This window comes from Pseudorca crassidens, chromosome 1, assembly GCF_039906515.1.
Source record: "Pseudorca crassidens isolate mPseCra1 chromosome 1, mPseCra1.hap1, whole genome shotgun sequence".
Classification (NCBI taxonomy): Eukaryota; Metazoa; Chordata; class Mammalia; order Artiodactyla; family Delphinidae; genus Pseudorca; species Pseudorca crassidens.
The window spans coordinates 107,624,328-107,637,757 of NC_090296.1; the positions used below are offsets into that span (position 1 = coordinate 107,624,328).

Sequence of the window (13,430 nt, forward strand, 5' to 3'; positions counted from 1 at the left end):
TTGCCTCTTTTCTTTGTGATCAGAAAACTTACATGGTCATTACCCAAAAAAACTATATTAGTCCTTTGAATTATTAGAATATACATATATGTGTTGGGTTTTTAAAAATGCAATAACATGTCATTTTAATGTTGCAGTTTAACTTTATGAAAACTTTTTTTAACTGTATATTGTACTTATTAGAGGATTCATATTTTGTTTTAATAATTATCATAAAAATGTTAGCTTTTATTAAAATATAACCCATTACCTAATTTGCTTTGAAATGCTAATAAACATTTTCTATATTGTAGAACCTACTGTAGTACCAACCACTTCCACGAGAATGGAATCACAAACCACAAGCGCTTCCATTAACAATTCAAATCCATCTACCTCTGAGCAGCCCTCTGATACTGCTTCAGCTGTCACTAGTAGCCAACCCTCCGCAGTGTCAGAGACTTCACCTATGCTTGCAAGCAATAGTATGAGTGGTACTTCTACAGGAGGTATGTAAAAAAAGAAAAAGAAAAGACAAGAAGAGCGGGGAGGGGACTCTTTGTTAGAAAAAGGATTGTTGTTTTTAAGATTTTAGCTGTGTTAGCAAGAGTGTATTCTTAGAATAAGCATCATATGTGAACAAAGTGGTCTTTATTAGAATTAGACTACGACTTCATATTTGAGTCTGTGTGCTATGTTACTGGAGTGTTATAGCTCAACTGAAAGAGATGGGGGAGAATTGAATGGCTGACACCAAAAATACAAGCAACAAAAGAAAAACATAAATAAACAGGACTTGATCAAATTTAAAATTTTTGTACATCAAAGTAAATTATAAGAAAGTGAAAAGATAGCCTACAGAATGGGAGAAAAATATTTAAAAATCATATATTGGATAAGGGTCTAGTATCCAGAATATATAAAGAACTTGCACAACTCAACAATAAAAAGAAAAGCAGCCCAGTTTTAAAATGGGCAAAGAATTTACATAGGCATTTTTCCAAAGAAGAAGGTCATTTGTACAAATGACCAAGAAGCACATGAAAACGTTATTAGGGAAAAGCAAATCAAAACCAGAATGAAATTCCACTTTACTCTCACCAGGATATCTATAATTAAACAAAACAAAAACAAAGAACAGGAAATCAGAAGATAAGCAGGGTTAACAAGGATATAGAGAAATTGGAACCTTTATTTATTTTTCTTTTTATAAATTTATTTATTTTATTTATTTTTGGCTGCGTTGGGTCTTCATTGCTGCAGGCGGGCTTTCTCTAGTTGCGGCAAGCAGGGGCTACTCTTCGTTGCTGTGCACGGGCTTCTCAGTGCGGTAGCTTCTCTCATTGCAGAGCACGGGCTCTAGGTACGCGGGCTTCAGTAGTTGTGGCACGTGTCAGTAGTTGTGGCTTGCGGGCTCTAGAGCACAGGCTCAGTAGTTGTGGTGCATGGGCTCATTTGCTCTGCAGCATGTGGGATCTTCCTGGACCAGGGCTCAAACCCATGTCCCCCGCACTGGCAGGTGGATTCTTAACCGCTGAGCCACCAGGGAAGCCCCTGGAACCTTTATTAATATCTGGTGGGAATGTAAAATGGTGCAGCCACTGTAGAAAACACTTTGACAGTTCCTCAAAAAGTGAAACATAGAGTTAGCAGCATATGGCCCACAAGTCCACTCCTAGATCCGTATCCAAAAGAATTGAAAATAGGAATGGGAGTTTTAAAAATTTTGATGATGTCATTTTCCTAATATTTTGTGTTGTTTATTCTTTTGGTGTCACATCTAAGAAACCATTGCTTAACCAAAGTTCTCAAAGATTTACTCCTCTGTTTTCTTTTAAGAGTTTTATAGTTTTAACTCTTATCTCAGATTAACTGGGTCTTAAAGTAGTCTTTTTTCCGCTCTTGAATGACGGCACAGAGATAGGAACTTGCTGTTTAGTAACAGAGACATCATAGACCCTATAGCTTGTAGATTGACTATATCACCAATAATATCACCATTAATAACAAAACCACCATATATTTTCTATCTTTTTTTGGCTTTTAATAATATATTTAATTCTTATAATATCCCTGTAACTTACCTTGAGCAGATTGGAAAACTGCTTGTGTCTGGTTTAGATCTCCCTTCCCTGGAAACTTGAGGCAAAGGAGACTTGAGGCAAACTTGAGGAAACAAGGAGATTTCTCAGGGGTGTCTTTGAAAAAAAAAAATGTAGGCAGAAGTGAAACGGGCTTTTATTTCGTTTATTGAGTGCACTGTCTTTCCTGGTAGCTTTATGTACCCTATGCTTATCTAGATGTTATGTGAAACAGTCCCAACTTTATTTCAAGACAGTCTCAAAGCTTTTATTTATGTACTTATTTTTTAACACGCTTGTTTAGTTAGGATTCACATTTAATCTATTAGGTAGTAACTTCACTGCCTGAATGGCCTTCTCATGATATTATTCTATCTTTTAATGACCACCCTTGGGATAGACTTGCTCATGTTGTATTTCTCTAGACTAGGAGAACCTTGTTCCAGGCCAGATTGTTCCTCTATATGAATCTGATAGAAGCACATACAGATATTCAGATTACATTAGGGGCGTTCAATTCTGCTGGCTTTATTTCCTTCCAAGACTGTAGAACATCATTCACCTGTTTTCTTCACATCCTGTCATTACTTTGCACCTTCTTGTATATTTCCAACCTTGAATCACTTGAGCCATGTAGCTTCTCTCTTATCCAGGTTCCTAAATGGGACTGGTAAAAATCATAGAACCATGCAGATTGATGCCTCATCAATTTATGGTATCTAATCTTGGGCTTTTGGTAATAAGTTGTCATAGTGTGATAAATCCCAATCGGTTCTCTTTCCTTCCCCTCAGTGTCTATTCCAAAATTCTCTTATTCTTCTTAAGACTCTGATTTCCGGGGGTAGGGGGGATAAAAAAAATAAATGAAGGTTCTCAAGCATGAATACTTGTAACTTCCAGTCCCTTTAATAAAAACTTTTGTGTATTTATACCTATCCATATCTCCTAACTCCTGGTCTCTTAACTCCTTCTTATAGTTTCCAGTCTCTTTATCTATGCTCCACCTCCTGTCCTTTCTTGTGTCCTTGACCTTGCTTTATCAGTTATCTTCCCTGTGTCTTCAGCATCTTTGTTGGTTCCATCCCCTTCATACACGCACGTGTACATTTGTGTTAAGTCTATGTATACCTAAGTGGATCTTCTTCACCTTAAACTCCTTCATTTAACTTTAACTCTGACTCCTTTTAGAACAAACAAACATGATGTTTAAAAATCTGGCAGTAATTTTCTTCTCATCTTATTTTCTTCCAGGACTCTATTTTCATCCCTTCTTTCACTCGTCCATCTCATAACTGTAGGTGTTTTCACCTACCACCAGTATGCCGATGACTCACCGTATTGCTTCCAGAACACTCTCCTTGTTTTAAACTTTCATATCCAACCGCCTCTCCTCTGGACCATTCTGCAGTCACCTCAAACTCAACATGCCCCAATCAGCTTATCATCTGTCTGACTTCTCAATGTTCTTAGCTTTATGCGTATATGCTATCTTATATATTCATTTATTCAGCAAGTATTTATTGATTGCATACTATGTATCAGGCACTGTTCTAGACACCGGGAACACAACATAAACAGAGCTAACAATTGTAGTGGATAATAATAGCTAACATCTGTTGAACTCATAATATTGGTCAATAATTTATTTATATTAACTCTGATTTTTGTAATAACCTATGAGGCAGATTCTATTATTATTTTCATTTTACAGGTAAAGTAACTTGTCTAAGGTTATATGATAGTGGAGCAAGAATTCAAACCTACAAAGTCTGACTTGGATCTTGTAATCTTCCTTTATGCCAGGATTTCTCAACCTTGGCACTATTGTCTTTGGGCTGGACAGTTCTTGTGTGTGGGGGGGTGCGGGGGCTTGTCCTGTGCATTGCAGGATATTAGCAGCATTATTATTATATTTTTAGTTAATCTTTATTAGAGTATAGATGCTTTAATGTTGTGTTAGTTTCTGCTGTACAGCAAAGTGAACCAGCTATATGTACACATATATCCCCTCTTTCTTGGATTTCCTTCCCATTTAGGTCACCACAGAGCATTGAGTAGAATTCCCTGTGCTGTACAGTAGGTTCTCATTAGTTAACTCTTTTATACATAGTAGTGTATATATGTCAATCCCAATCTCCCAATTCATCCCACCCCCCTTCCCCCCCACCCCGGCCTGCGTAGCCATAGCAGCATTCTTGGCTTCTCCCTACTAATAACCAGTAGCACTACTTCCCCTCCAGCTGTGACACCAAAAGTATCCCCAGGTGTTGCCAGATATTCCCTGGGGGGCAGTGTTGCTCTATACTGTACCTAGAACCTAGTGCTTCTGTTAAAATACTGGTTGATTTCTGTTTTAAATTTTCTCCGTACTTGATGATGAGCTCCTTGAGGACCAAAGATCAAGTCTTTCTCTTTTTCAGCACTAAGCTGCAACCATGCAGGCATGCCTCTTTTCCCTGTGCGGTTAGCTTAAATTTAGCAAGTGCTTATTGAACCACCTACATTGTGCAGGCCTGTTTCTAGTTTCTAGAGATAAAACAACAAAGGCAGACAATATCCATTCGTTATTTTAAAGGCCAGGACTTTCATTTTTCAGTATCTTTGTAGATCCTTAACCATGTCATTATTATGTATAAGACTTGCCAAATAAATGAATAAATGCATGAGTACATCTCAGTAATCCTCCTAGAATTACAATAAAAGTATTTTAACCAGCTTGGTGTCACTGGGCTGTGGAGTTAATTCTTCTGGTGTAGATTTTCGATTATCTATTTTTAGTGGCCACTCAGCGGCCTAATTTTAATAAAAAAGGCAGTGTTTTATTTACTCAATCAGATGTCTTTGTATTTCACCTCTACTCTGTGGCAATTTTCTTTGGTCAGTAACTCTTGAACAAGAGGAGATTCAGTTGTCTTTACTTTGGATTGCTACCTTGTTTGAGCAACAAAGAGCTTCTGAACTGTAGGAAAATAGACATTAATTTAATTGGAAGCCAAAACTGTACCATAAGAAGTAGAGCTATAAGGTCAGTCCTCTTTTAGGGGCCATACTGTTAATCATATAACCCCTTAAATATGTGTTCAGCCTTAAGGATATTAAAGTCATTGTGCTTCCTCTTCACTCACTCTGAGTTTTGTATGTGAAATAATTGAAGACCAAGAGGGCAGATCGTTTCCAAACAGGTTAAGTGTCATATCTGTTACTTCAGTCATGGCCCTAGCGGTCCCTAGATCTCTTGCTCTGGTTACAGACTCATCTCCTGAGTCTTAGAGTTACACATAATCCTCAAATAATTGGGTTTGTAAAATTAACGTGTCATAGTTGGCAGGAATCATGAAGGTCATTTAGTCCATCCACTGAATGGATTTAGTGTCCCAAAGGTTTTCGATTTTCTTTTCTGAAGTAACACACAATAAATGACATTTACTTGTGTAACACTTTGACGTGGGGGCTGAGATATAACCCTGAAAATGTTGTAGGAAGTAAAGTTCCTATAATAATGATATTGTTGTAAATCTTACAGCCTTTGGGAAATAGCTACTTAATGTTTGATTCAGCATAGCGAAGATAGGCTGCTGATCATGGTCAGTTCCAGGTATGCCAGTTGTGACTCTGTCCAGGTTACTCAAGAAATTTGGAATGCAAATGAATGAAAGTGATTTAATTATAGAACTGACTTTGAATCTGCTGTCACTTATGTTTTAAAAGTGAACAGCTTTTTGACTTTCATTGTTTTTTGATACAAATTATTTGTAATATTTAACCTCTCAACTGATGATAACAAGGTAGTACTAATTCCAGGAGGCTATTAGAGATTAGTAAGAATTTGTAATTTTTTTCCAGCCAGGTTTACAGACTCCTGAATTCTAGTTCTGAGGTTAAGAACCTTTACAAAAGGGTTCAGGAAATTAGCCCAAGTAGGCCAGAGTAGGAACTTGGGGTGGGGGGAACCAATATACATAGATTTAGAATAGAGATACTGTCTAACAGGGTTTAGATCACAGACTTTGCCCAGAAGAGAATCAGCAAAAGCAGGATAGGACATGTATGGGAGGGCAGACCCAGGAGAATTACAGGGAGGTGTACTGCAGTCAGACCCATCAGTCAGAGCCTGAAGCATCCCTACCCAGATTCATTTATGTGAGTCTATAAATTCCCTTTATTGTTTAAGCCAGTTTCGGTTGGATTTTTGTATTATTTGTAAAGAACCAGAAGATTCCTAATTTTGGTACATTGGCCCAGAAGAGAATAGCTGTGTACTGTGAGCCAAATAGGAGCAGGGTATCCCTGGTATTGGTTACTCTAGAAAAAAAGGCTAGAACAGTGGTACTCCAGAATCCTAAGGATTCTGAAGAGATGCCTCATGAGTCACGTGGGGGTGGGGGAAAGGAAGGACAGGGATTTGGGTTTTCCACTCTTCTAATTTTTATTTTTAAGTAAAAAAATTTATCTCCATTTTTATCTGTTTTATCTAATTTCCACATAACATGTAGTTTGAGGAAGGGGTGCTTTTTTTTAGAGGAGTTTGAAACACTAGGATAAACCTTCTGGGGACACTTTCTGCTGTTCTTTTGGCATGGAAGAACATACCTTCAAAATAACTCTGGGCATGTGACAGGGCATAATCAGAACTCAGATATTTCATACCTAGAGGATTATTATCTTTTCTAACAACAACCATGCAAGGCAATTATTGCTACATTTAATAGGTGAGAAAGGGGTTAAATAACTTTCCTAAGGTCACATTGCTCCAGATTAGACAGGCTCAGGATTAGAACTCAGGCCCATCTGACTCCATGTTTTTTCCCACTGTTCCACCTTGAGTCACTAGATCATTATAAGAGACCTTTAATTTTCAACATAGTAGAGTCTTATTTCTTATGTTCTATTGGGTCTGAGTTTAGAGACCAGAAGAAGGGAAAAGACATTGGAAGTTAGTGAGACTTAGCCAGATATGCTCTGAGTTGGGTGGTTATGTCTTTTTTTTAAAAAAAATAAATTTATTTATTTATTTATTTATTTTTGGCTGTGTTGGGTCTTCATTGCTGCGCGTGGGCTTTCTCAAGTTGCAGCGAGCGGGGGCTACTCTTCGTTGCGGTGCGCGGGCTTCTCAGTGCGGTGGCTTCTCTTGTTGCGGAGCATGGGCTCTAAGCACCCGGGCTTCAGTAGTTGTGGCATGCGGGCTCAGTAGTTGTGGCTCGCGGGCTCTAGAGCGCAGGCTCAGTAGTTGTGGCTCACGGGATTAGTTGCTCCGCGGCGTGTGGGATCTTCCCGGACCAGGGCTCAAACCCGTGTCCCCTGCATTGGCAGACAGATTCTCAACCACTGTGCCACCAGGGAAGCCCGTGTAGTTATGTCTTAAGAGGATAAGATTTTAAGAAGTACATAGTAGTCTTCATTATATAGGAATGATTTACAGTATTGGAGGCTCATGGAGCTCAGGAGAACCTTAGCTTTGTTGCATATAATGGAAAGACTCCTATGTTATTTTAGAGTTTTTAAAATACAATTTAGGGCTTCCCTGGTGGCACAGTGGTTGAGAGTCCGCCTGCCGATGCAGCGGACACGGGTTCGTGCCCCGGTCCGGGAAGATCCCACATGCCGCGGAGCGGCTGGGCCCGTGAGCCATGGCCGCTGAGCCTGCACGTCCAGAGCCTGTGCTCCGCAATGGGGGAGGCCACAACAGTGAGAGGCCCACATACTGCAAAAAAAAGAACAAAAAAAACCCTAATAATTTATAATGACCTAGGAAAAGGTGATCTATTGCCATATTTAAACATCATGGTAAATATAAGCCTCCTAAAGCTTGCCTGAAAATCCCAGTGAAGATCACTGCCTGAAATTACAGGATATGCGTGTTAAGAATGTGACTGTATCACATTATTATTTACAGATATTTGAATTCAGTAATCACTTCTTAATTATTTACTTATTTATACACATTTATACACATATATGAAGTATACACTTTCTTTTACACAGTGATATTTGATCATTTGGTTCTATGCATTTTTTCGTTTCAAGATGACTCAAGGAGAACTGCACCTAGTGCTATAACGGAAACTGGCCCTCCTGCGATGCCAAGGTTACCTTCCTGCTGTCCCCAGCACTCGCCATGTGGAGGGTCGTCTCAGAGTCACCATGCGTTAGGACATCCACATGCAAGTTGCTTTCAGCAGCATGGCCACCATTTTCAGCATCATCACCACCACCATCATACTCCCCACCCAGCTGTCCCAGTGTCTCCCTCCTTTGGTGATCCTACTTGCCCTGTGGAAAGACCTCCACAAGTACAGGCACCATGTGGAGCAAATAGTAGTTCTGGTACCAGCTACCATGACCAGGTATGTGGAATTTGATGAGTTCATCTTGAGTTTTTAAAATTGTGGTTCCTTCAGGAGAAAAAAACAAACCCTAATGATAAATTTTATATGCTAAATAAGTCATTCTTGTTGCCCCTGCAAGAGTGGCCTAATTTAATGATGTGTGATTTTTTTAAATTAAGTATTTAAGATTTTCTCATGTAAATTATTGCAACTAATTGAGGGGGCCAGGGATGTAGAAAATTGGATGTGATACTAATTTTTATTCTGGAATGTTTTTAGGTGTTTTTAGTTAAATGTAGGTGGATCTAAACTTTTGGGATTTTATTTCAAACAAAGTGTTGAAACTGCAGTGTCAACCTAATTCATGAGAAATTTGGGAATTCTCCCAATTTTTTCCTCCTCTACCCTACCTCCTATTCTGGAGCCTGCCTATAATCTCCACTCATCTAGAAATAAACAGCCGTCTCAGATGCAGACCTGTGACATAGTTTCTCAGGAGCAGATGAGGTTTTTAGTTTGTGGGAAATTGAAATGTCAGCAAAAATTATAAGAAATTTTTTGCTAATTAAGTAAATTAGTTGATGTTATTAGTGAGTGCTTGATACGTCAAATAATATTAAATTAATATTGGTGGCCACATGGAGTAAATAAAGTGAGGTGTTATGTGCTATTTTAACTTTTGCTCCATTGTCTCTGTGTATAATCGTGACATAAACCTTGGTGGTGCATGCTTTAAAAATCAAAACATGTAATTTAAAACTGTAAGTGACACGTGCTAAAAAATGTGCCAGAAAAAAGTCAAAAAGAAATTCAGAGCAGCTCCTTTACTGTACCCTCTGACCTTTCCTAAAGTACTTGCTTCATCTTTTAAATTTTCGCCGGTTATCTCTTCTGGTTCTGACAAATTAAAAGTAATTAAGAAAGTGGGGTGTTCCCTTAAGAAGAAAAAACTAGCTGCTGATACCAAAAGGAAATTTGAAAGGGTTTAGTAAGAAATATTATTAAAGAGATTTTAGATGATGTTTTGGTTCTGATAACAGTTCTAAGTATTAACATCTATGGATTGTCTAGACCTGTTCTACCTCTTGGGAATGAGGAAGCAACCTGAGTGAGTTAATTAGAGGAAGAATCTCTTTTGTGTAAAATATAGATGTAACCTACTCACCTATATCTAAGTAGAGGTATTTGGACTGTACACAAAGCTTGAGAAGAATCAGCAGGATCAGGCATTCAGTGGTTATAATGGGTATGAAGGTAAACAAAGAATGAGGTTTTGGAAATATGAACGCTTTGAGATTGATGTAGCTATTTGTAGGACTCTGAAATTAGCCACATGCTCATGAGGTAGCCTCGTATAGTCTCTGTTTGAGATCTGTGTGGACACAGCAAGAAGTTGAGGAGAGGCAGACTGATCTGAGGGTTTATAATTGTGTGGATGTCTTATGATTGAGTGTCAGACTGTAGATAGGCAGAGAAAGATTGGGGAGGATTAGGCTTGACGAGAGGAGTTGCAGTAATCACTTGACTCTGTACTACTCCTTTTGATGTAGCTTTCTCTTTTGAGAGAATAGTTTACTTAGTGCTATGCACTAGTTACGAGCTGTGTAAAGTAATATTTGCCATTTCTGTGCCATTTTGCTTACCCTCCCTTTTCCTTCTATAATAATAATTGAATGAACTGTTGGAATTGTGAGGAAGAGGGTTCTCTGTGTTGATTTTTCCCCTTTTCTTTTTATTCTCTACTTTTAACTTTACCCTCGGTTCCTTCTAGGAGGACCTTCACCCTACTTAACTCACTCTCTGGGAGTGTTCTTAATCACTGACTGGAGAAGAAGATAGGAAATTTGCTCACCTTCATAGTATGGTGATATTCCAGTCCATTTGCCAAATTTTAGCCTAAATAGGAAAATACGGAAAGGATTTGAACCATAAGTAATAATTCACAGTCTTAAAATATTACTCTTAAACTTTATTTATTCAAATTGGGAGCATATATTGTATTTGCCAACTTAAAAGAAAGAGCCCAGACATTTACTTAATTGATTGTAGACACATAATATAGAAGAGGAAAGTAGCTCTTTCTTTTCACCTTCCTACAGCTTCTCCTGTACCATCATCCTCCTTCCCTTTTGGTATCCAGAGTTTCTCATGTTTCTGTTATCCTCTGAGCTGGGAGGCCATTGAAAGTACAAAGACAACTCTGTCTCTAAAAAAATAATAATAATAAAATAAAATAAATTTTTAAAAAGTACAAAGACCACTATGGTTCCTCACTGGACTGGGTGACCTGGGCCTCTAATAAATGCATTACCCTAGCTTTCCTCACCTCTAGCCCCTCAGCTTTCAGTATTGAACAATTCCTGCATGTGATTCCATATATAACATCTTTATTTTCTTTAATCATATTTTAAAAATTACAGCTGTACTGAACACTAAGCAAAGACTTGTATTTAAAATACTTAAGAATATAAAGAAGCAATTCTGTTTCTGTAATCTGCTCTAGAGTAGAAGGTAAAGTGTTTTACTAAGCACTTTTCAAAGTGCTCAGGGGAAAAAACTTAATTACTTTTGAGTAGAGATGGAATCTAGACTCTTTGATTTTCCAACTTGGTAAATGGGCCTTCCCTAAAATTATATTCCTAATAAAAGTAATCATGGTTTAATCTTTTTTTTTTTTTTTAAGAGAAAAAAGTTATGAGGAAAAGCTAGCTAATGGTTTAGCTTGAATAATCTTAGGCCCTTTGTTATCTTGGATAATGTTTGCACTATTAAGAGTTTCAGTTGAATGCTTGCTGTGTACAGTTTAAAAACAGAACAAATTTTTACCTGGAGCCTTAAATGTTTTCAGTGGTATGATTATATGTTTTGTAAAGGAGTCCTAAATTACCAATCAGAATTTTGGGGTAAAGGAGGATATGGAAGTATGATTTAAAACTTTCTTTCTCTCTTAAAATCTAGATAATGGAAGAGAAACAGATCTTAAAATAATATATTAATTAACTTTTGTTCATCTTACAGCATGATCTCATGCTTGATTATTTAAAATTGATTATAGATTTTAAGTGTATAAGCACTACAATTTTTACAGTCCAAGATGCACACAGTATCTTCTTGGTGCTCAGTAGGTCTTCACACTCAAAATTTTTAGCAGTTTTAAATTCATAGATTCTATTTTTCTAGATTGCATTAGGAGTACTTTTATAATATAACATGAAACAATGTTTTGACCAAATTTTAGAAAGATAAAACATAGTTCCTCTTTATACAGCAGGCATTGCCAGTAGACCTGAGCAGCAGTGGTATCAGAAGTCATGGAAGTGGTGGTTTTCATGGAGCATCTGCCTTTGACCCCTGCTGTCCTGTTTCCTCTTCCCGAGCTGCAATCTTTGGCCACCAGGCTGCTGCTGCTGCCGCCCCGAGCCAGCCATTATCAGTAGATGGTTACGGATCCAGCGTGGTTGCACAGCCCCAGCCCCAGCCCCCTCCACAAGCCTCGCTGTCATCTTGCCGACATTACATGCCGCCTCCTTGTAAGTATGAATTTAACAGGCAAAGAGCTTAGAGGCACATAGATGAAGCATCGTCCTCTCCTCATGAAATAACCTTTCAGTAATACTAGTTTATAAATTTTTAGTACCTCCTTGGCCTACGAGTGGAGTGTATTTTTCCTATTTCATTTACCTCACGTACCCAAAACAGTCTTCTAAGGCAAAAAGGGCAGATGTTGTTGTAAAAGGTCTGGGAAAATAATAAAAAGTATATTTTGTCTGTTTGACATACTAACATTTACGTTTTAATTAATATCTATGAACTCGTACATTGAATGGCACCTTAGATTCCTATAAAAGGAAATTTTAAGGAATTAGATTTATCCTTTAGGAGTAAAAGGAAATTTGTAAGTTTAGTAGTCATTTCTACACATAGGAAAGTAAACTTTGATTAATAATTCTGAAGCTTAGCTGAGGCACAAGAGAAAATTCCTTGACAGAAAGCTTTGCCAGTTGCAGAAAGGTTTCTGTACTCATTTGATGCAAGCAATTAAAATAGAATCAGACATGGCTTTTCTAAAGAAATTGAAATCTATGAGATACCATAAGAAATGAGAAATACCGTTAGGCTGTGTAACATATATTTATTGCTCTGTTAAATCATAGGTTAATAATCAGATGGAAGCTTATTAAGTACTTTGATTTAAAAGAAACACTGAAAATTCATGCCAGGGGTAAACCAGAAAGTTGGCAAGGAAATTTGCTTTTGTTTTGATTACATACAAGGGATAATTTTCAATTATATATCTTCTTAGATCTCTTCTTCCAGTCCTATAATTTTTAAAATCTGGGTCCTGCAGACACAGCTGGAGTCAACCCAGAATTTGTACAATGAAATCTGGTGATATATCGCTTTTCAAGAATGCAACTTCAAAGTATAAGGTAGAAAAAAGGTTTTGAAACGAGTTAGTTTTTGCAAAGCATTGACCAGTGGGCAAATTCTGTGTGTGAACACTGGTATGATATACAGGCTATTCTGTAATACTTGTTGATATTCATCTTTAATTGATTATCTTTTATTGAGAACTCAAAATGTGTGGTTTTCTCCCCCTCCCCTTTAAAAATAATATACTGAAGCAATTTATAAGTGTATCCATTCATCTTTCATGTCCTAGTAAAAAATGTTTTAGACTTAAACTGGTTTTACTTTTATCATAAAAGTAACTGGTGTACATCCTAAGAAATTCAAACTGCAGAATGATATAAAATGAGAAGTTAAAAGCCCTTCTCCTTTCTTCCCACTAATGCTAATATACCTCAGAAGTACCAACTGTTTATAGTTTATTAGAAAACCTTTTAGAAATTTTCTTTCTCCACACGTTATTATGACATATCTCTCCTTTTTTTAAAAAATGGGATTATATCAAACATAGTATTTGCCTCTTGCTTTTTCATTTGTGGTTTTTTTAAAATTCAACAATACGTCTTAGATTTTTTTTCATATTAGAATATAAAAATCTAGCTCATTCTTTTAATACCTCATAATATTCCATTGT

General features: G+C 37.3%; 1 protein-coding gene across 10 annotated transcripts in view; it reads left to right on the forward strand.

The window, feature by feature from the left end:
- Positions 1–13,430, forward strand: part of RNF111 (ring finger protein 111) — an 81,415-nt gene that overhangs the window by 52,550 nt on the left and 15,435 nt on the right. For 7 of the 10 annotated variants that reach the window (XM_067748413.1, XM_067748440.1, XM_067748488.1 and 4 more), the window contains 3 exons: positions 294–488; positions 8,085–8,404; positions 11,655–11,916. In XM_067748413.1, coding sequence (XP_067604514.1) covers positions 294–488; positions 8,085–8,404; positions 11,655–11,916 — 777 coding nt within the window. The remainder of the gene's footprint in view (positions 1–293; positions 489–8,084; positions 8,405–11,654; positions 11,917–13,430) is intronic. The other 3 variants (XM_067748431.1, XM_067748458.1, XM_067748477.1) reach the window with 1 other exon arrangement.